The sequence below is a fragment of the Propithecus coquereli genome, unplaced genomic scaffold (genome assembly GCF_000956105.1).
Source record: "Propithecus coquereli isolate 6110/MARCELLA unplaced genomic scaffold, Pcoq_1.0 Scaffold533, whole genome shotgun sequence".
NCBI classification, from domain to species: domain Eukaryota; kingdom Metazoa; phylum Chordata; class Mammalia; order Primates; family Indriidae; genus Propithecus; species Propithecus coquereli.
The window spans coordinates 1,796,443-1,818,881 of NW_012151208.1; the positions used below are offsets into that span (position 1 = coordinate 1,796,443).

Consider the following 22,439-nt stretch of genomic DNA (forward strand, 5'->3'; position numbering starts at 1 on the left):
CGTGCTATCATTAACTGAAATCCATAGTTTAGATTAGAGTTCATGCTTGGTGTTGTACATTCTATTGGTCTTAACAAATGTATAATGACATGTATCCACCATTACAGTGTCGAACAGAGTACTTTCGCAGGTAAAAATCCTGTCTTCTGCATGCTCCCTCCGTCCTCTCTGCCCCCAAACTCCTGGCAACAAGTAATCTTTTCACTGTCTCCATAGTTTTACCTTTTCCAAAATATCATATATTGGAAACATATAGTATTGTAGCCTTTTCACATTAACTTCTTTCACTTAGTAACATGCTTTTAAAGTGCCTCCGTGTCTTTTCATGGCTTGATAGTTCATTTCCTTTTGGCACTGAGTAGTTCATTGCATGGATGTTCCACAGTTTGTTTATCCATTCACCTAAGGAAGGACATCTTGGTTCTTTCCAAGTTTTGGCAATTTTTAGTCAAGCTGCTATGCAAGTTTTTGTGTGGACAGAAGTTTTCAGCTCTATTGGGAATACACCAAGGAGCACAACTTCTGGATTGTATGTTAAGAGTGGGTGGCTGTACTATTTTGCATTCCCACCAACAATGAACGAGAATTCCTCTTCCACATCCTCACCAGCATTTGGTGGTATCTGTGTTTTGGATTTTAGCCATTCTGATAAGTGTGTCATGGTACCTCACTGTTGTTTTTAATTTGCAATTCCCTAATGATATATAATGTTGAGCAATTTTGGATCAATACATTTCAAATGCTTACTTTTTTTTGACAGGGGGTCTTGCTATGTTGCCCAAGCTGGTCTCGAATTCCTAGGTTCAAGGGATCCTCCCAGGTAGCTGGGATTACAGGTGCACGCTACTATGCCTTTGGCCCAAATACTTGTTGCTACTTGTAGCAGCTATATATACCATCTGTGTTTATTCTTTGGTGAGGTGTCTGCTTGTACCTTTTGCCTGTTTTTTAAATGGGGTTTTTCGTTTTCATATTATTGAGTTTTAAGAGTCCTTTGTTGCCGGGCGCAGTGACTCAGGCCTGTAATCCTAACACTCTGGGAGGCCAAAGGGGGAGGATCGCTTGAGCTCAGGAGTTCGAGACCAGCCTGAGCAAGAGTGAAACTCCTTCTCTACTAAAAACAGAAAAATTAGCAGAGTGTGGTGGCGCATGCCTGTAGTCCCCCCTACTCAGGACACTGAGGCAGGAGGATTGCTTGAGCCCAGGAATTTGAGGTTGCTGTGAACTAGGCTGATGCCACGACACTCTACTCAGGGCAACAGAGTGAGACTATGTCTCAAAAAAAGTAAAAAATAAAAAGAGTCCGTTGTGTATTGTGGATACTATTTCTTCATCAGATATGTATTTTGTGAAGATTTTCTTCCAGTCTCTTGCTTGTCTTTTTATTTTATCATTTGTTTTCAATATCTTATTTCATATAAAGGTTTTGAATCCTATGAAGGACTCTATCACCAGGATTTCTTATAAATCTTTCTTCCTGGTAGATCATATGTAAGTGTAACGTGAATTGCTGGGCGGTCACCCATAGTGACGCCAGGTCTCATCTGCCCTGGGTGGGCGCTCACAGTCCCGGCAGCCATCCCACCTTGCTCTTAGGCTCTGCCCATCTCTCCAGGGAGTCCACGCTGAAGCCACACCTAGAGTTGTGTCAACACATGCAGACTGGTTCCACTGCTTCCTCTCTCTCATAAGTAACTAAGTATGGTATGTTTGAGGAACAAAAAGAAGCCCAGTGTGGCTACAGCAGAGTAAATGAAGGGCAGAGGAGCTGGATCAAATAGATCCTTGTAGCTGGTGGTTTGGATTTTGATGTTTGTTTCAAAGTATGAAGGGCAACAACACGCCAATTCATGTTTTAAAAGTTCACTGTAGCTGCTGTATGGAGAATGGACTGAAGTAGCTCATAGGAGGCTGCAGCCGTTATCCCAGATGAGGGATGGTAGTTTGGACTAGATGGAGGTAGGGTGAAGTGGTCTGATGTGAGATGTATTATAGAGGCTGTGTGTGCAAGACTTGCTCTAAACTCTGGCAATATATCCAGCTGCTACTTGACTCTCAGACCTAACAAGGCCAAACAGAACTCGTGCTTCCCTCCTTTGTAGTGGACACCTGTGTTGCCCCTCACGCATTCCCTGTACCTGGTCTAGTTCCTCCATTCCCCAGCTCATGAATGTTGACTTGGAACTCACAGCTGCATCCTTGATATAACAAGCAAGGAGCCACCTGCCCAGGAGGTTACACTTTGCCCTGTTTCGGAGAATCCCACAGCCAATGACTGATGACATGGAATACAGAAGGCTGACCCCCTGCCTCAAGGTCAGACAATCTCTGTGGTGCAGTTCGCACTCCAGAGCTCACCATGAGACCAGGCTAAAGCCGTCTCCAGCTCAGGCCCACCCCTGCCCACTTCTTCCCCACAGCTCCTGCCTCTTTCACTTCCATCTGAGAGCCCTCCCTCAATAAGTCACTTGCAATATCCTGTGTTCATGGATTAGAAGAATTAACACTGTTCACATGTTTGTACTACCCAAAGTGATCTACACATTCAGTGCAATCCCTCTCAAAATTCCAATGGCATTTTTCACAGAAATAGAAAAAACAATCTTAAAATTCATATAGAACCACAAAAGAACCCAAATAGTCAATCTTGAGAAAGAACAAAGCTGGTGGCACCACACTTCCTGATTTCAAATTGTATTACAAAGCTACAGTAATCAAAACAGCATGGTACTGGCATAAAAACAGACTCATAGACCCATGGACCGGAATAAAGAGTCCAGAAATCAATCTAAACATATACAATCAACTTTAATATCTGACAAGGGCACCAAGAATACACAATGGGGAAAAGATAGTCTCTTCAATAAATTGTGTTGGGAAAACTAGATATCTACATGCAAAAGAATGAAATTGGACCCTATATTACACAATACCCAAAAAGTAACTCAAAATAGATTAAAGACTTAAATGTAAGAACTGAAATCACAAAACTCCCAGAAAAAAACAGAGGTAAAAAGTCCCTTGACATTGGTCTTGGCAATGACTTTTTGGATTTGACAACAAAAGCACAGACAAGAGAAGCAAAAATAAACAAGCAGATCTATATCAACCTAAAAAACTTCTGCACAGCAAAGAAAACTTTCAACAAAACAAAAAGAAGGTCTATGAAATGGGAGAAAATATTTGCAGACCATATATCTAATAAGGGGTTAATATCCAAAATATAGGAGGAATTAAGATAACTCAGTAGCAAAAAATCCCAAATAACCCAATTAAAAAATAGACAAAGGACCTGAATAGACAATTTTTCTGAAAAAGACTTATAAATGGCCAGCAGGTATAATATGCAGAAAGGTGTTCAACATCCCTACCCATCTGGGAAATGCAAATCAAAACCACAGTGAGATGTCACCTCACACTGAGAGGTTGGCTGTTATCTAAAAGACAAGATCTAACAAGCGTGAGGGTTGGGCACAAGCCCAGGTCCTGTAATAAGCCTCTCTCAACTCCTTCCTCTCAAGACACCCCTTGGTACCTTATTCTTCCTGCTGCAGTGAGCTAAACAAACCTGGCATCGTTTCCCCCGCTGGTCTTTGGCTGGTGGGAACTTTCAGTTCACTCCGTGCTGTTTTCCTAAATTCCTGGGCATTTCTTCTGATGACACTTTGCTCAAGTGTTCCCCTCTGCCCCTCGCTACCCCACCAACTCTACGAAATAGTGGGGTTTCCCTAGTTTTGCCCTCCACCCTTTTGTCATCTCTTCCTTGGGCTGCACCCTTTCTCTTGGGTCCCTCAGTCTGTGCTACCATCAGTCTGCCAACTGGACATTTCCACTTCGGTCTTCTGCAGGCACTTCTGGCTCTACCTCATTTTTAAAAAGGAATGTACTCGCTCTCTCCTCTTCCCCCTCCACCTCTCCAGCCCGTACTCCTGTTCCCCTCCCCAGCTCTAAGCCAGGAACCTGGGAGTACGGACATGCCTCCTTCTCTCACCCACTTCCACCTCCAGTGACTCTTCTCCTAAACTTGGGGTCACCCACTCCCATTGCAGCTGCATTTGGCAGGTCCCTTTGCTTCTGGTCTTACCCCCCTTCCCATTTCCCCTCCACACTGCTTCCAGAGCATCTGTTCTAAAACAAAACTAGGATGTCCACAGCACTCACTTGTTAAGGCCTTGCCATGACTCCCCAACACTTAGGAGATGAAGTCGAGCCCTACAGGCAGGCACTGAGAGTCGGGCCCCACCCACCACCTCCCGCCTCCCATCTGAAGTGATGCTAGAGCAAGCGACCGTCCGTAGCTCCCTGCACTCCTGCCTGCTCCGTGCCGGCGTGCTTTCCCGTGCCCTTCCTGCTACCTGGAAGGGCTTTGGCGAATACTGCCTCCTTCCCTGTGCTTCGAAGGATCTTCTTCGGTGCCTCTGTAATCAGCTCCCTGTGGGTGCCAGATGGAGCATATGACTATGCTAGGCGGCCCTTGTCACTCTATGTTGTAGGAGTGACCTTTCACATGCCAATTGTCTGTTCTTGTTGGAGCACCTCTGCATGCTTGGGCTCACTGCGTGTTCATCCTTGCATTGGAAGTGCTTCTCACAGTAGGTATTCAGCAAATACTTACTCTTTCCCGCCTTTTTATCCAGACCAGCGCTGTCAAATAGAAATACAACATGAGCCACGTGCAAAATTTTAACTTTTCAGTGGTCACATTAAAAGCAAAGGAAGAAACAGATGAAATTAATGTTATATTTTGTTGAACCCAATATATATCCAAAACTATTGTCGTCTCAACACAATCAATACAAAAATATTAATAAGTTATCTTACATTCTTTTTTTTTTTTTTTTTGCATTAAGTCTTCAAAATCCAGTGTGCATTCTATAGTAGAGGACATCCCCATTCAGACCAGCCGTGTTTCGAGTGCTCAGGGACACAAGTGACCTGTGGCTCCCACACTGGACCACACAGGTCTTGGCAGTTGCTGCTCTAGACCTTACCTATAAAACAAAAAGTCTCCAAGATCTGTAATTTCTTATCCTTTCCAGTTCTCAAAGAAGGGTTCTGATATCTCCTGATGAATCAAAGAGAATGACCTCCCTCAGAGTGAGGAGCGTCTGTCCCTCTGCCAGCTGACCGGATGGACCTGGCCACTCCCACACTTGTGTTCGCAGTGTGTGGCCTTTAAATGAAGCCCTCACGAACATGGTCTGCCCTCAAAAATCCTGTGGGCACAGATTTGAAAACTTAACTCTATAGCCACTTCTTTATTAAGAGTAATACAATAAAGAGATTAAACACACAATTTCTTTTAACTTCTTTTTTTTTTTTTTGAGACAGGGTTTTGCTCTGTCACCTTGGCTAGAGTGCAGTGGAGTCATCATAGCTCACTGTAACTTCAGACTACTGGGCTCAAGCAATCCTCTGCCTCGGCCTCCTGAGTAGCTGGGACTGCAGGCTCTCGCCACCATACCTGGCTAATTTCTCTATTTTTCATACAGACAGGGTCTTGCTCTTGCTCAGGCTGGTCTCAAACTCCTGGCCTCAAGCAATCCTCCCACCTCAGCCTCCCAGAGTGCTAGGATTATAGGAGTGAGTCACTTCGCCCAGCCTTAACTTTTTATTTCAAAATAATTTCAGACTTTCAAGCAGGTTACAAAAATAGAACAAAATATAACAGTATACCCTTCACCTAGATTCCTTAAAGTAAACATTTAAGCACATTTGCTTTATTATTCATTCTCTCTTTCTCTCTCTCTCTCTCACACACCCACACATACCCACACACACACACACACACACACACACACACTTCATGGATAGAAAGACATAATAATTTTTTCCTGAGGTTTGAGAGTGAGTGGCAGACATAATACCCCTCTACCACTAAATATTTCATTAAGCATTTCCTAAGAATAATGATATTCTTGTGTGCCCACTGGACAGTTGTCAGAATTTTAAAGCAGCATTAATACAGTACAAATCTGAATCTTCAGTCATTCAGATTTTGCTAATCATCCCACTGATTTCCTTCTTTTGGTCCAAAATCCAATCCAGAAACCCACATTGCAAGGAGTCGTGGTGTCTCCTCAGTCTTCCCCAGTCTGGGACAGCTCCTCAGCCTTTTTCTGTCATGATCATCCCTTCTGAAAAGTACAGGCCAGCTGTTTTGCAGAATGTCTAGGAATTTGAGTTTGTCCACTGTTTCCTCCTTATTCCTTTCAGGTTATGCACTTTGGCAGGAACCATAGGAGTGACAGTGTCCTCCCCAGTGCATCATGTCAGGAGGTCTACGAGGCCAGGTTGTCCCTCCTCTAGTGCTGTGAGCGGGGTCACTTGGCTGGAGGGGAGGCTGCAGGCCCCTGTCCTGGAAATGCACTACGTCCACTCTCATAATTAATTAGTGACACTATGAGACCACGTAAATACTTCTCCTCATCTTTTTCCCACTGATTTTAACGTCCATTGACAGCTCTTGCCTGAAACAATTATTGATGTGTTGTCTGCCAAATGGTGATTTTTCTAATCCCATCATTCATTCAAAATTTATCACGTAGCATCCTGCTGTAAGGAAGAATTGTTCCTTCTCCTCCATGTATTTGCTTAATCCTTACTTACATCAGTGTAGACTTAAGGAGCCTTATACTATTTCCTGGGTTATAATCCATTACCCTCATTTATTGTGTTTTGGGGAGGTAAGAACTATGAATAGGACAGTTAAGTTTTCATGCTTGATCTTTGGAAACTACAAAGCCAAAACCGTAAGAGTAATGAAGAAAGTAAAGAAACAGTTTATAGTTTCTCATTGTCTCTGAAAAAGCTTCGGTAAAAAATACGAACACATTAATTAGAAAAGCCTGTTATGAGGGAATAATTTAAGCATGTATTAAACATGGTGTGTCTGTTCTGCACTGGTAAATGATATTTCTACTAAACGCTTTTTTAAAATTTAAAGAGCAACTAATTTAACCAAAGGAATAATAAAGCAGTCAAATATCTTAATGGGGTTTGCTGCTTCTGGCAGCCTCGGCCTCACAAAAGGTAATTCCACCTGGCTCCTTTGTCCCCCTCAGACCCTTGGGGGTTTGTGTGTATGCGCATGTACACACTTTTTTCTTTTCCTGCAGAAAATGGATAGGAAATGGGCATGACCGTGAGCGAGGCTGAGTGGCCGCGTGGCCTAATGCTAGCCCGGGCTCTCTGCAGCCTAATTAAAGGAAAATGGTTGTGCTTTCTCTGAAGAGAGAAGCAGGCTAAGAGGAGAGGAACACAGGAAAGGAGGCTGAAGCACTAAGAGCTTCCCTTTATCTCCAGAATTAAATGCTAACCTCGCCTCATTCTATTAGTCCTGAACTTATATAACAAATCAATGTAAATAGCTGGACAACTTCCAGAGCACTAGATTTATTGTACAAATTCAATTAATGCAGCCCCTGATAAACCAGCGATGTGCAAAGAAATACTGCAGATGGAATAAAAGGGAAGACACCTACAGTGAAACCTCAAGTCTTGTTCTGACTGAGGGCGTTGCCGCACGGGACTGCCAGACCCAGTGCCCCAGCTCGGCCAGCTGTGTGGGCAGACGGCACAGTGCCTGCGCTTTCCACTATGCACAATGTAAATAGAAACAAAAAATAGCGTGTATAAACAACACGCTATTTCTATAAGAAAACTGCTTTGTTCTGGCAAATCAGGTCAAAACTCAAACAGGTGAGAAGAAAACCGGCCCGACTGGGCTTTGGAACGCCTGGACCCTGACCCTGGTCCTTTTTCCTGACTGCCGCCTTACTACACTCTGAACAACTGATTCGACCATTTGAATTTAATCGGATCACCCAACAAAGCATACAGAAAAGCAAGGAAAGAACTCCATTTGGAGAGTTTGTATTTAACTTTCATCGACTCAGACAAAAAAAAATAATCATGGCCTCAATTTAACGATTTCTGCGTCATTTTTACTTATTTCCACAGAACTCTTTCGTGCAGGACAAAACTTCATGAAGGCTTGTTATGATGTCCCTCTTACCTTTGTTGGTCTATAAAATTGTGGGTAAATTAACCTACGCAGACACCCTTGAAGGGTGGAAAAGCAGTCCCAGAGGAGAAAAATTGCACTTATGCCAAAGACTTTCTTTCAATTAAGCAGCAAACAAAAAGTGCTTATTTTAATAATTTATTTAGTTTGTAATTCAAACCAGAAAGGATTTGAAGCAGCTTACACAAACACAGGCAGTCGGATAAGTAAGAACAACAGCAATAATAATAGTTTATATGGAGCCTTTTCCCTGCGCCAGGTGTAAAGCCAGATCTTTTACCTGGAGTGTCTCCTTGAATTCTGCTAGAAACCCTTTGGAAGAAGGACCATCATTATCCCCATTTCACAGCTAAGAAGACAGAGCCCGGAAGAGGTTAAAGCTTACTAGCCCAAAGTTACTCAAGCTGACCAGTGGCAGAGCTGGGAGAAAAAGAAAAAGAAACATCAGCAAATGGGAAACTAAGGCCAGGACAGGAGCTGAGCTGAGGTGGAGAGACCTGTACTCCAGCATGGTCTTTGTTTAGTAAATTTACATGGTGAGAATGGATCAGCACTTTGGCCCACACACGTGGCGTTGGGCTCCCTAGAGGTCAAAGCAAGAGGGAAATGTCAGTGGCTAGGTTCATAAGGCTCACGAGTCAATGTGTTCCATCTTCTAAAGTGAAGTGCAGCTTTTCCTGGTCTGGAGTGTCCGGGATTCAGAAAAATAGTTGGACGACAGACACATTTTTTAGATAATTCTGCAAAGTTATTCCTGAAAACTAAGACTCTGGTTGCAAGAGTGGCAGGGAGTTTGTGGTCCCCAAGAAATGTGCTCTGATAAAGGCACACAAGGTTGGGATTCCACGTGCTTACGAAAGCCGAGGAAAGTGAAGCAAAACTTGTGCTTGTGAAACAGCACAACCTCCCTCCCTCGGCAGGGGGATGTCCCTCAGAGACAGCTCTGGGTGTGTTTGGCTCACAGACACATATTTAATGAATCGCGCCAGCTCCCATGGCCTCCAACAGATAGCAGCGCGCATATTCGGAGCAGAAAAAGACGTGCAAAGCAGTGCCTCCCAGCACCAGTACAGCCAGTCTGGGGTCCCAGTGCATGTGGGACACCTGGTTTTAAGAAACGTTAGCTTCTGAGCTCCCAGGTAAGCCAGAGTAATTAGCCAAAATCCCCTTCTGTAGCCTTAAGAGAGAAGATTTTTACCAGCCATTCAGAAGATAGTTGATTTCTGCCAAAGATTAGAATTTTGGTCTTAGTGTCAACGGACCATAAGCTGTTTCTGTGCAGGAGTGAACATGCAAGTCCAGTCTAGGGTGTGATTATGAAACCATAGCCAAATTATGGTCCAAAGATACTTGTTTTTCTGCTATATCCACCTTGGCGGATGAAAATTGCAATTGGTTATCAAATAATAAGTTAGTTTTGCTTTCAAAATCATTAATCTTAACCTTTCTAGATTTACCTCAAAGCAATAAAAAAAAAAAAAAAGACTAGATACACATTCTGGCAGTCTTAGGTTGAACTCAAGAAAATATTTACAATAAAACTTCCATTTTGGCTGGGCATGGTTGCTCACGCCTATAATCCTAGCACTCTGGGAGGCCGAGGCGGGTGGATCGCTCAAGGTCAGGAGTTCGAGACCAGCCTGAGCAAGAGCGAGACCCCGTCTCTACTAAAAATAGAAAGAAATTATCTGGACAACTAAAAATATATATATAGAAAAAATTAGCCGGGCATGGTGGTGCATGCCTATAGTCCCAGCTACTCGGGAGGCTAAGGCAGGAGGATCGCTTGAGCCCAGGAGTTTGAGGTTGCTGTGAGCTAGGCTGACGCCACAGCACTCTAGCCAGGGCAACAGAGCCAGACTCTGTCTCAAAACAAAACAAAACAAAACAAACTTCCATTTTGGTCTTTAGGGTTTTTTGTCACAGGGCGTCAGGGCTATGTCCGCTCGTGTAAAATATGGCATCCCTGAATAAACTCTACCAGCCCAGAGACGTGGGATTTAATTTCCAAGCAAACCTAGGGTTAACTATAAATACTTATTTGTTCTATTCTTATTTTTGAAATTTTTATTGCAATGCACAAATCCACTTTATGGGCAAAATAAATTGACCATGACGCAACTTTACAGTGTGAACACAAATTGCTCCCTATTCTCTGCATTTAAGCCAAGTCAGTCCAGATGGGGACATAGAGAACTCTGAGGACACTGAGACTGTCCCACCAGCTTGGAGGTGGTAGTTACATATGGAAAATATTGTAAGGCTTTTTTTCCCCCAAAATATTTAATTTTGAGACAGATTGGAATCTAGAGTGATAGCCATGTTCTAGCTCTGGGAACTTCAACTAAAAACTAATAGAACATGTCTATCACTCCCAATTTTCATAGACTTACGTTTAAGAAAAGATTTTCATTATTATGAAAGTAGATGTTATAGATTCTGTTGGGTATCACAGCGGACACAACATCCATTCTCTCTTTCCTCTTCAGAGACAGAGTTCTGATTTATAGGACAGTACATAATACCCAAAAGAAATGACAATGATTCCCAGCCTCCCCCACCCCCCGGCAGCCTGCAGAGCCATACGACCAAATGTTGGCCAGTAAGATAGAAATAGAAGTGCTTTGTGAAACTTCTAGGAACTTTCCTTAGAGGAGAATGGAAGGGCCCTCTTTTTCCCTTTCTCTACCCCAGAACATGTGTGATGACTGGAGCTCAGCAGCCATTTTGTATCATGAAGCCAAAGCCCCTGTGAATGGTACTATGCTCTGATGTCCATGGATATGTCATGCCAGCCCCAGACTATCCATCTAGACTTTCTTCACATAAAAAAAGTATACCTCTGCCTTTTAAAAGCCGCAGTTACTTTGAAATTTTCTGTAATTACAATTAAACCTAATCCTAGCTAATATAGGAGATACCAAGGAAACTGGGGTGATTAAGCAAGTTGCTAGAAAGACTTGGGAATGAGCATAAGCAAATGAGATGTGGTTGTGTAGTTATCTGAACAGCATGAGTCATGCAGAATTATGGGTAAGACTCAGTTCAGCCACTTCCTAGCTGTGTGACCTTGGGCAAATCATTTAACCTCTCTGAACTATTTCTTCAGCTGTAAAATGCAAGTCCCCCTTTGGAGGATTGGAATTAGGAAGAAATGAAATAATGCACAGAAATTATTTACAACAGTGTCTGTAGGTTTGTGTCCCCAGGTGAATATAACAGTGCCTCCAGCATCAAGCTGTGACAGAAAATGATGTGTCTTAGAGAGTAGTAAGCATCCACCAGGTGGTATGCAAGGGAACTTAGCACAACCACGTGTCTTACTGATCATGAATTAATTTAAAAAAAATTGGAAAAAATATAACAAGCACATCAAACCTATAATTTCACAGATATTATTGCTTAGGATGAGGCAAAAGTAATTATTTCAGTTTAAAAAAAGGTAAATGAATGTAAAGAAAATTTTGGAAGTAATCGGTAATGTAGTCCCACAAAAAAAAGATGGGCTCCCAAGTGACTGAAGTTTGGCAAACACTAGCCCAAGACAGGCAGACCCAGAAATGCAGCTACAGAAAGGATAAAGAACTAAAGTCAAGAGGGCCACAGTTTCATTCCTGTCTGGGCCATGCTCTAGCCTTCGGCCTCCCCGGAGTGTACTCTCTACAGCCCTTCCATGCTGTGCTACCCCCACCCCCTCCAGGTGCACTTTTGGGGACAGGGACTCCGCTTCACCACAGTACCCTCAGTGCCCAACACAGTGTCTGACACAGACACAATGGCTGTAATTGATTAATGAGGAAGGATGGCTCCCTGGGTCTTCCCCTCCTTGCACTTTGCAGCTGTGAAGTCAGAAACTCTGGAAGACACCTGGGTCAGAGAAAGAGAGGAGAAAAGGTCTTCATGGGAGCACTGGGAAGGAATGAGTGTTCGTTGAGGGGTCGAGTGAGGTAGCACAGGACAGAGGACCAGAGGGAAGTGGGCATTGGAAATAAATAGGGTTTGGAAGGGCCTTATCACACCTGTTAGGACGAATAGATGGATGGGTGGGTGGGAGGGAAGAGGAAGGAAGGAAGATAGGACATCGCTCTGGTGTCTTCAGCACATAGACCAGCATGGGAAGAAGACATGGCAGAGTGGCTTCAGAGAACGTGTTTACACGCACCTGCCTCCATCTCGCCCAAACTTCTCAGCACAAGCGACACCAGCCAGGCTGGTGGGATAACAAGGATGAACCACAGAGGGCATCTCTAGCAACTGGGCTGACTGCTGCCACACAGCAACGAGGACCCGGCATTGCCTAATCTGATTTTTCAAAGAAAGGCCTGTAGTGCAAATTCCAAATGTTGCTCAGGCCAGAGCGAACATGTTTGTAGGTCATACCTGCCCTCAGGGTGTCTATTTGCTACCATGATATTTATCACTGCCCACCTTCTGTGTGTCGCATGTAAACGTGGCACAGACAAGAGAAAAACCCTGGCAGCCGAGCTCTATCCCGTGGGATCACAAGGTTGAGACTCATTACTGAGCATGCCCTATAGCCAGGCACCTCAGGAAGAGAACTGTCTACCCTCTGCCATGAATCTAAGGTGGTGTCTGTCCCAGAAAGTTCATGTACAAATGAGAGCCTCATTCTCTAAGGAAGCCCGCAGACCACCCTAGCTGCATTCCCCACCTGGACAAAAGGCGGCTCTGAGCAGAACTCTGTGCAGGCGTGAGTGGCAGATGGGGAATCCTCCTAACAGCTCTAAAAGCAAAAACTGGCTATTATCACACCAAGAGAAAATTAGAATGCTTTCATTAAAAAAAAAAATCATGGAAAAAGTAATGTGTTTCTTCTCTGCCCGCCCACCTCCTTTTTGCTAACTGTTGCATCGTTTAGCCGCCGGCAGCCGAGCGGTGTGGACGCTGTGAGATGCAGCCTCGCTTCTGCAGCACTCCTTGCCTGCCGCTCTGTCAGAGGAGCCTCGGCCTTGGGGTTAAGATCCAGGCCTTTAATGGACACCCTTTAGCCACCGCTCTTTCCCTGTGGATGTGTGGTACTTTTCCCCATGGCTTCTTCCAGTGCATGTGTGCAGCTGCCTTCCCCAGCCTCCGGCCTGGCCAATGGCCAGACTGCTTCTCAGATCCCTACCCAGTTTGTATGAGTTTGTCAATAAAACAGCCTCGGTGGCCAGATGAGAGTGAGCTCCGGAGAAGTCTAATCAATTGCTTAATGATTGGACCATATCGACCAGGAATTGTTAATTCACTTCCACAAGTCAACATCTCCTGGGGCTTCTTAGAAAAGTGTATTATTTGCAAAAGTGATGGGGAATTTAAGTCCTGCCAGATGAACCCGGCCAGCCATTGGCAAAGTGAACAGAGGTAGCAGTGTCCTCTATTTAGGTCCTGGAGACTTTGGGTGACTTTTTCCCCACAGCTGTGTAGACACGGTTTTGGTGGTGTTAATGCCCCAATGCACACAGCCGCTTAAAAAGCAACTATTAACACGCTGTCTTTCCTCAATTGCTGAAACCCCCATGCTTGTTTCCACAGCACGGTAGGAAGTTCCCGCCCTCTTGGTTTGCGGGTCTCTGCGTTCCCACCCGACCCTCTCTCCTGAAGATTTCTAGACAACCAGCTAGTTACTTAGTGGCTCCTATTAATCTTCTCTTTTTTAATGTGATTTGGAAAATAAGTCAATATTCTTTTATTTTTTTAATTTATAATACCATGAATGGAAATATATTAATAAATTTCCCAAAAGCTTATCACTAATGCTGATCGTGCCATAGCACTCAGCAGCTATTAATACACAAACCTGCCCAACTTTGCAAGTATTCGGGATGCTCCTCTCCTTTCTATGGAGAAGCAAACTAAGGCCTGGAGGTCATTCCATGTGGGGAAAGGGAGGAGAGTAAAACCCAGTAAACCACCCTAACCCCCTTTCACGCACCCTCACAAGGTGGCCGTAGCTGGTGCTGAAGTTTTCCTTGGACGGGGGGAAAGCACCTGAGTCTGACCTTTGCCCTCACCATGCAGGTCTCTCCCAGGAGCTTGGCCCTGAGGCCCAGCCCTGGACAAACCACTGTGGGGACCCCGAGCTCAGAGCCTCATGCCACGCGTCCATTCATTTTAGGAGCTGCTGGCAAGTTTGCTGTGCATAGTGTTTTGTTATTGGGAGAACACTACTTTTGAAATAAATACTGGACACCATAGAATTTTTAAAGTATTTTATAAAAATTGTCACACAGCCCCCATTTTCTCCAATAAAAGTTAATTTGCCAGAGGTTCAGAGGGCGGGAAGGAGGAAGGGGTGAATGGGCAGAGCACAGAGGATTTTTTAGAGCAGCAAAACTCTCCCATACAGCAGAAGCTGTGGGAATGTGGGCATTTAGATAGTGGCCAGGGCTCAGGAGCATCAGCCGCATATTCCTAAGGGAAGCGGGATGTCCCCAGAGCTCCCTCTCTGCAGCAGACAATGAAGAGTCACCGACAGGCAACACAGAGGCAGAGTTGTAAAAGCAGGGCAGGGAAGACACAGAACAGCACCTGGGTTGCTGGAACAGGCTGGGCTGGAGGAGAGGAAGGCAGAGAAAAAGCGGCTGTGCCACCTGGACAGATGTGGCTGTAGACCCCCAAGCCAAGAGGGTGGGAACTTCTGATGGTACCATGGAAACAAATGTGGGGGATTTCAGCAATTGAGGAAAGACAGTATGTTAATAGTTGGAGAGATGTATGAACTGAACAACAAAGTAGGCAATTCAGCAGGAATTTACGTCATATTCTGGGCAAGTGAAAAGGTGATAGGTGTAACTGATACAGCCGAGTGCCATGCTGACTCTAATGCAGACTCTTGTCATCGTGTCTTCTAGTACCTCGGTAGCCCCCGCTCTCCACTTCCACCCCTAAGAACTAACTTTTATGTCTTGGAAAACAGAAGGTGCTCCTCTACACAGGGCACCAGCTTTTTCTTCCCCTGTGCACACACATGACGTCTATTAACAGTCACAGCAACAGCAAACTCGCAAGCAGAGGAGAGCGAAGCTCACATAATCAACGTGGCTCTGACTCTGTAGCAAAGTTGGGTTTCCTGTTCGAAGACACTTAGCATTAAAATAAAGTAAGAGTTAAAATACCAATAAATGTTCTTGGTTATTCCAAGAATCCATCAAATTTTTAGTGATCACCTGCAGATAAAAGATAGCCATATTGTTCTCCATGTAACAAAGCATTTATTCAGTTTTCAGTAAAAAGTTGAGCAAATATAAACACCAAAAGAGTGGCTCCCCTGCAAGAGATTCAATTAAGCATCAGCCCAACTGTGCGGAGACCATGTTGCAACACCACAGCAGCCTGTCTTTCTGGTCATTATTAATCCAGAAACCTTAATGATGAACAACATTTGTGTTATTGTCTACCCAAATTTAATTTGTTTATGCAGCAGTTCAGTTAATCTTGCAATCTGTTTTTCTCAAACGAGGGCAGATAATGGAGACACCGTTCTTTACAAGTCTTCGGGCTTTTAAATTCTGATAAAATCAGGATTCTTCACTGGGTCTTGCCCCAGCTCTGAATTAAACCACTTTAAATGTAATTATGGAACCTGGCCTTCCAGCAGGAACATCCATTTAAAGAATTGATTGGCCAGGCTGTTCCAAAAGGCATTTTATGAGCAAACGATTGCAATGGGGCCAGAACTGTAATTTATAAAGGCAAAAAAGCAGGTAAATACTTTATTAGTGGTAATGAGAGGGTTGCCAGCTCACTGAATCTCTTCTTTCCTCACTAGCTACTTCACGGAGCCGTGGTGCATGGCCCTCTTCCACGATCGTTTTATTGATCTCAGGAAAGAGTTACACCAAATCTTAGCCTCCAAGGAGGTAAGAATGATTAATGGATATGTGGATCATTCCTTGCAAATTTTAAGCAGTTGATAGTTGTTGATCATTTGGACTTTTTCCTACATTCCCATTTTATGGTTTTGCTTTTTAAACCAACTGTATTTCATATAAACAAACTACAGAGTATGTAAGCATAGACAGTGATATTTCAGGGAAAGTGATTTTATTTAAATCCTTTTATGGAGGGCAAATTTCTTTTCCCTTTTTACAAGTAACTGTATTTTTATTATCAGCTAAGAGTGTTGGCTGATAACTGGACATGGGTTATATTACTTGCCCTAATGCATGAAGATTGCATTCCTTTAGTTTCTGTCTGTATTTGCCAGCCATTTGCTGAGCATTCATGTGTGTATTGCTTTAAAGATGTAAAGAGAAGTCATCCAGATGTCACAAAGCACTCATTTTAATGGAAACGTCTTTCTCAAAGTGATACAGTAGTAACTGGAAGTTAGGCTACATATTCCAAAGGCTCCAAACTCAGCAAGAAATTTGACTCTGCAATGTATATAAACAGCGAAATATTTGTGAAACTTCAAAGTAAATTAGGTCTTTCAATACTGGAGTCCTTAGCAGAGTGGTGGAAAGTTAATACCTGTGCTCAGAGAGTGGTCGAGTATCCATCCTAGACTTTGCTTTGTGCAGAAAAGGGCTGGAGCCTGGGTCAGTTTCCACATCGTTTTGCCATCTAAATGGGCAATTCCTGCGTCTCCATTGCCACTCCCACTTGAGAGCACCCACCAGCCTTGCAGGTTCCCATGGTGTAAGCTTATTGGACAGCACAGTTGGAGATCACAGACCAAGTGCCCACTACGTTCTAGTAGGCAGCACGTGCCACCTCTCTGAATCACGACAAGAACCCTCAGAGGTGGTGGGGTACTGGTGTTATCATCTTGATTTTACCAGTGAAGAAGCTGAAGCTTGGAGATTTTAAATAATCCTCCATGCTGACACAGCTAGCCAGTGGCCACCAAGTTTCAAACTCAGGGTCTCTCACCCCAAGGCTGAGACCGTAGGCCATCCGGGTCCGAACTGCTTGTCCCAGAACCTTCTTCTCATTGCCCGCAGTTTTATTCCTGGGGTCCCACTGGGAAATGTGAATGATTTACTAATAGGAAGTAGGTTCAGACTGGGAACCATAGGTTGAAAGTTTAAACCAAACTGAAATGTCTTTAGGATCCAGGCAGGTAAATGCAAATGAGGGAAGTGGAAGGCATGATGACTAGATGCCAAGGTCAGATGCTGTGAAAGCCGTTCGTGTGGAAATGCAGATATAAGTTAAAGATGCTCCAGGTCAAACAGGTCCCTGCACTTCATCCCGGGTCTGCAGCGAGGTCACCTCAGGCTGAAATCTGAACCTGAGTTGTGAGCCTGGTACTTACTGAACTCTGCTCAACTCCTCAGACACCTCCCCTCCTCCGAGAATGTAATCTGCACGTTTACTACTGCCCAGTTTGTAAAGATTTGTTTTCTAGTGATCCCATCAAAACTCCATGACTAAATCTTTATATTTCTATTATTATTTTTTTTTTTTAGAGATGGGGTCTTGCTATGTTACCCAGGCTGATCATGAACACCAGGCTTAAGCTCTCCTCCTGCCTCAGCCTCCCAAGTTGCTGGGACTACAGGCGTGAGCCACCATGCTGGCTTCTGAATCTTTCTTAACCAGAGGTCTTCAGTGAACATTTTGCAGGGAGCCAAGGGGTTTTAGGCATCAAGCTTAAAAGGGAAGCTTTCCCTTCACCTTTCCAAGTAAACTATCAAGCTCAATGGCATCCTTCACGTTCATGGTACTCACTGACACACCCTCAAACTTTTATCCATGACCTGACATTTGCTGTGGACCAGTTTGCCATGAATGAACTCAGTATGGACAGCAGGCCCAGTCAGTAGACCAGAAGTAGCCATGGACATTTGCCAAAGACACACTAAGGACTCCCTAACCATTCTTGTGGGTTTTCTAGATTTCCGGAAAGCAAAACCTCTGGAAGAAAAACCTCCACGGGGGGTTTTTCTGTTTTCAGCATTTCCATTTGTCAAACGGGAAAGGCCTCAGCGAGAGGTGGTGCACAGAGTGATGTCTGTGCTAGCTCAGTGGGACTACTCAGTGTGGCCTCAGGCAGATCCTCTGATGCCTGTGGAACAGCTGTTTCCCACTCAGAGGGCTGTGGGAGGAGTGGCGGAGGCGATGTGTGTGAGCACATGGCACAGAAGGATGGCTCGGTAAGTGCCGCCACCACAAGCAACAATGGCGGTGACAGTTAGAGACAGGCTGACAGTGGAAGTGATGGCCACACAAACAGACATGCAGGAATTTAAATCAAGAGTCTGGTAATAGGCAAATAAAATGGACAGCCTGCATAAAAAATAACAGTAATTCCTTTTCCCAGATATTGAAATGATATAATTCATTTCATTTCACTTTCTACCTTGCCTTCAGGGAAGTACAGAAGTTCAATCCCATTAACTGTGATATCCTAGAGTTTAGTATATCAATTTTCCTTTCCCTCCACATGTGAAGAAAAGAATAAAAGACTATTATCTATGACTGTTATTAGAAATCATCTCAAATTATATATTTATTTTTTTAAAAGCTCATTATAAGATATCTCAAATCCTTTTGGGAAAGTAGAGAAAGGGCAGATTATAAATCCATTGGCACTGCATTTTACAAGCCAAAGAGTCACTGACCGAGGTAAAATTTTGTGTAGTCAAAATGATTCTTCAAAATCCTTTAAGAATGATGTAACCGTTATAAACATACACTCACTTAACAACAGAACCCCAAAATATATGAAACAAAGTTGACAAAATTGAAGGAAGAAATAGATAGTTCTAAAATGATAATTGGTAATTTCAATATCCCACTTTCAATAATGGATAGAACAACCAGATAGAAGATAAATAAGGAAACAGAGGATTTCAACCCCATTGTAAACCAAGTGGACCTAACAACCACACTGTAAACCCCACTGTAAACCAAGTGGACCTAACATGTACAGAATACTCCACTCAACAGTAGAATGCACGTTCTTCGCAAATGCACATGGAACATTTTCCAGGATATGCCACATGTTAGGCCACAAAACAAGTGTCAATAAATTTTAAAAGACTTAAGTCAGACAAAGTATATTCTCCAACCACAATGGAATGAAGCTAGAAATCAATAACAGAAAGAAAATTGGAAAATTCACAAATTTATGGAAATTAACACACTCTTAAGTAACTAGTGGGTCAAAGAAGAAATCAAAAGGCTTAATTGAAATACTTAGAGAAGAATGAAAACTAAAATACAACATACAAAAATTTATGGGATGCAAAGAAAGCAATTTTCAGAGGAGAATTTATAGCTATAATGCCTACATAAAAAATTATCTCAAATCAATAACCCAATTTTATGCCTTAAGGAACTAGAAAAAGAAAACCAAACTAAACCCAAATGCCAGCAGTAGGAAGGAAATAACATAGATTAGAGCAGACATAAATGAAATAGAGAATAGAAAAATAAAGAAAATCAATGAAAACAAAAGTTAGTTCTTTGAAAAGATCAACAAAATTGACAAACCATTAGCTAGACTAAGAAAAAAAGACTCCAATTATTAAAATATGAAAGGGAAATAGGAGCATTACTACCAACCTTACAAAAATAAAAAGAGATTATAAGAGAATACAACGAACAAGTATATGCCAGCCAATTAGATAACCTAGATGAAATGGAAACATTCCTAGAAACAAACAAAAACTGACTCAAGAAGAAATAGAAAATCTCAACAGACCTATAACAAGTAAAGATATTGACTCAGTAATCAAAAACCTCCCCAAAAAGAAAAGCCCATGACCAGATAGCTTCACTAATGAATTCTACCAAATATTTAAAGAAGATTAACATCAATCCTCTTGAACTCTTCCAAAAAAAAAAAAGAAAGAAAGAACCATTCTATGAGGCTAGCATTATCCTGATACCAAAGCCAGACAAACACACTACAAGAAAAGAAAAATACAGACCAATATTCCTTATGGATTTAGATGCAAAAATCTTCAGCAGAATATTAGCAAACCAAATCCAGCAGCATATTAAAAGGACTGTACACCATAACCAAGTGGGATTTACCCCCTGAAGGTAAGGGTGGCTCAGCAGATGAAAATGAATCAATGTAATATACTACTTTAATAGAGCAAAGAGTTTGGAAAACACTATCATCTCAATTGACACAGCACAAGCATTTGACAAAATCAAACACACTTTCATGGTAAAAACACTAAGAAAAACCTATTAATAGAAGGGAATGTCCCCAATCTGATAAAGGGTATTTATCAAAAACTCACAGCAACATCACACTCAGTGGTGAATGACTAAAAGCTGAAATCTTATCCCTGAGATCTGGAATAAGACAAAGAGGCCTGCTTTCACCACTTATATTCCACATGGCACTGGAAGTTCTAGCCAGAGCAATCAGACAAGAAAAAGAAATAAAGGTATCCACATTGGAAAGGAAGAAGTAAAACTATCTCTGTTCTCAGATGATGTGATTCTAAAAAGTCCACAAAATAACTATCAGAGCTAATAAGTGAAGTCAGGTAAGTTGCAGGAGACAATATCAACACACAATAATCAGTTGTCTACATTAGCAATGAATCATCTGAAAATGAAATTAAGGAAAAATTATACTTATAATAACATCAAAACAAATAAAATACTTGGGAATGAATTTATCCAAGGTGGTACAAGACTTGTACACTGAAAACTACAAAACATTTCTGCAAGAAATCGAAGATAATCTAAATAAATGGAAAGACATCTATGTTCCTGGATTTGAAGACTTCATATTGTCAAGATGGCAATACCACCCCAAACAATCTATAGATTCAATGTAATCTTTTCAAAATCCTAGGGGCATTTTTTACAGAAATACAAATCCTAAGTTCATATGGAAATGTGAGTAACCCCAAATAGCCAAAAATATCTTAGGGTGGATAGAGGCGGGGGAAAGATCAAAATTGAAGGACTCAACATTTAATGATTTCAAACCAGGACAGTGTGGTATTTGCATAAGAATAGATATGTAGATCAATGGAATAAAACAGAGTGTCCAGAAGTAAACCTGTTTACAGGAAAAGATGCTCTGCATCACTAATTATTAGGGAAATGCAAATCAGAACCACAGTGAGATACCACTTCACATCCACTAGGAGGGCTAAAATTTAAAAAGAAGGTGGAAGGAATAAATGTTGGTGAGGATGTGAAAAAACTGCAACCCTTGCATTGCTGGTGGGAATGTAAAATTGTGTAACTGCTGTGGAAAATAGCACCTTAAAAGTTACATACAGAATTACCATATGCCCCAACAATTGGACTCCTAGGTATATATTCAAAAGAATTCAAACTGGTATTCAAAATGAACACTCGTATATGGATGTTGGAAAAAACGCTATTCAGAATATCCAGAAGGAAACAACCCAAATATCCACAAACAGAGCGATGAATAAACAAATGTGGGCTATGCACATGATGGAATAGTACTCAGCCATGAAAAGAAGTGAAGTCCTAATATGTTCTACAATACAGTAGATGAACCTCAAAACATCATGCTAGAAGGACAAAAACCATATGATCATTTCAATAAATGCAGAGTAAACATTTAATTATCAGGGAAATACAAATTAAAACCACAATGAGCTATCTCCTCACATCTGGGAAATGGCTGTTATCAAAAGATGAAAGATAAAAACTGTTGGCAAGGATGTGGAGAAAAGGGAACGCTTTGTACACTGTTGGTGGAAATGTAAACTAATACAGCCATTTTGGAAACTAGTGTGGAGGTTCCTTACAAAACAAAAATAGAATTACCATATAATCCAGCAATCCCACTTGTGGGCATATAGCCAAAGGAATTGAAATCAGTATGTTGAAGAGATGTCTGCACTCCCCTGCTCATTGCAGCATTATTCACAGTAGCCAAGATATGGAAACAACCCACATGTCCATAGACGGATGAATGATAAAGAAAATGTGGTGCGTACACACAATGGAATACTATTCAGCTTAAAAAAGAAGGAAATTCTGTCATTTGCAATAACATGGATGAACCTGGAGGGAATTATGCTAAATGAAATAATCCAGACACAGAAAGAGAAATACTGCATGATCACATTTACAAGTGGAATCTATGAAAGTCAAATTCATAGAAATAGAGGGTGGAATGGTGGTTAACAAGGCATGGGGGTGGGGTTTGGGAGCATGGAAAGAAAGGGGAGATGTTGTTCAAAGGGGACAAAGTTTCAGTTACACAGGAGAAATAAGGTTAGTGACCTATTGCACAGCATGGGTGCCTAAAGTTAGTAATAATGTATATTGAAAATTTGCTAAAAGAGTAGATTTTAAATGTTCTCACCACAGAGAAATGGTAAGTATACGAGGTGCTAGATATGTCAATTAGCCTGATTTAATCATTGACAATGTATACATGTATCATGACATCACATCGTACCTCATAAATATACAAAATTATTATTGGGCAATTTAAATAATATTT

At 42.3% G+C, this 22,439-nt stretch overlaps 1 protein-coding gene across 1 annotated transcript in view; it reads left to right on the forward strand.

The window, feature by feature from the left end:
- The window catches only part of CFAP61 (cilia and flagella associated protein 61), a 255,956-nt gene that overhangs the window by 231,130 nt on the left and 2,387 nt on the right, over positions 1 to 22,439 (forward strand). Inside the window, exon 25 of the mRNA XM_012657219.1 lies at positions 15,798 to 15,888. Within this exon, the coding sequence (XP_012512673.1) occupies positions 15,798 to 15,888 (91 nt within the window). The remainder of the gene's footprint in view (positions 1 to 15,797; positions 15,889 to 22,439) is intronic.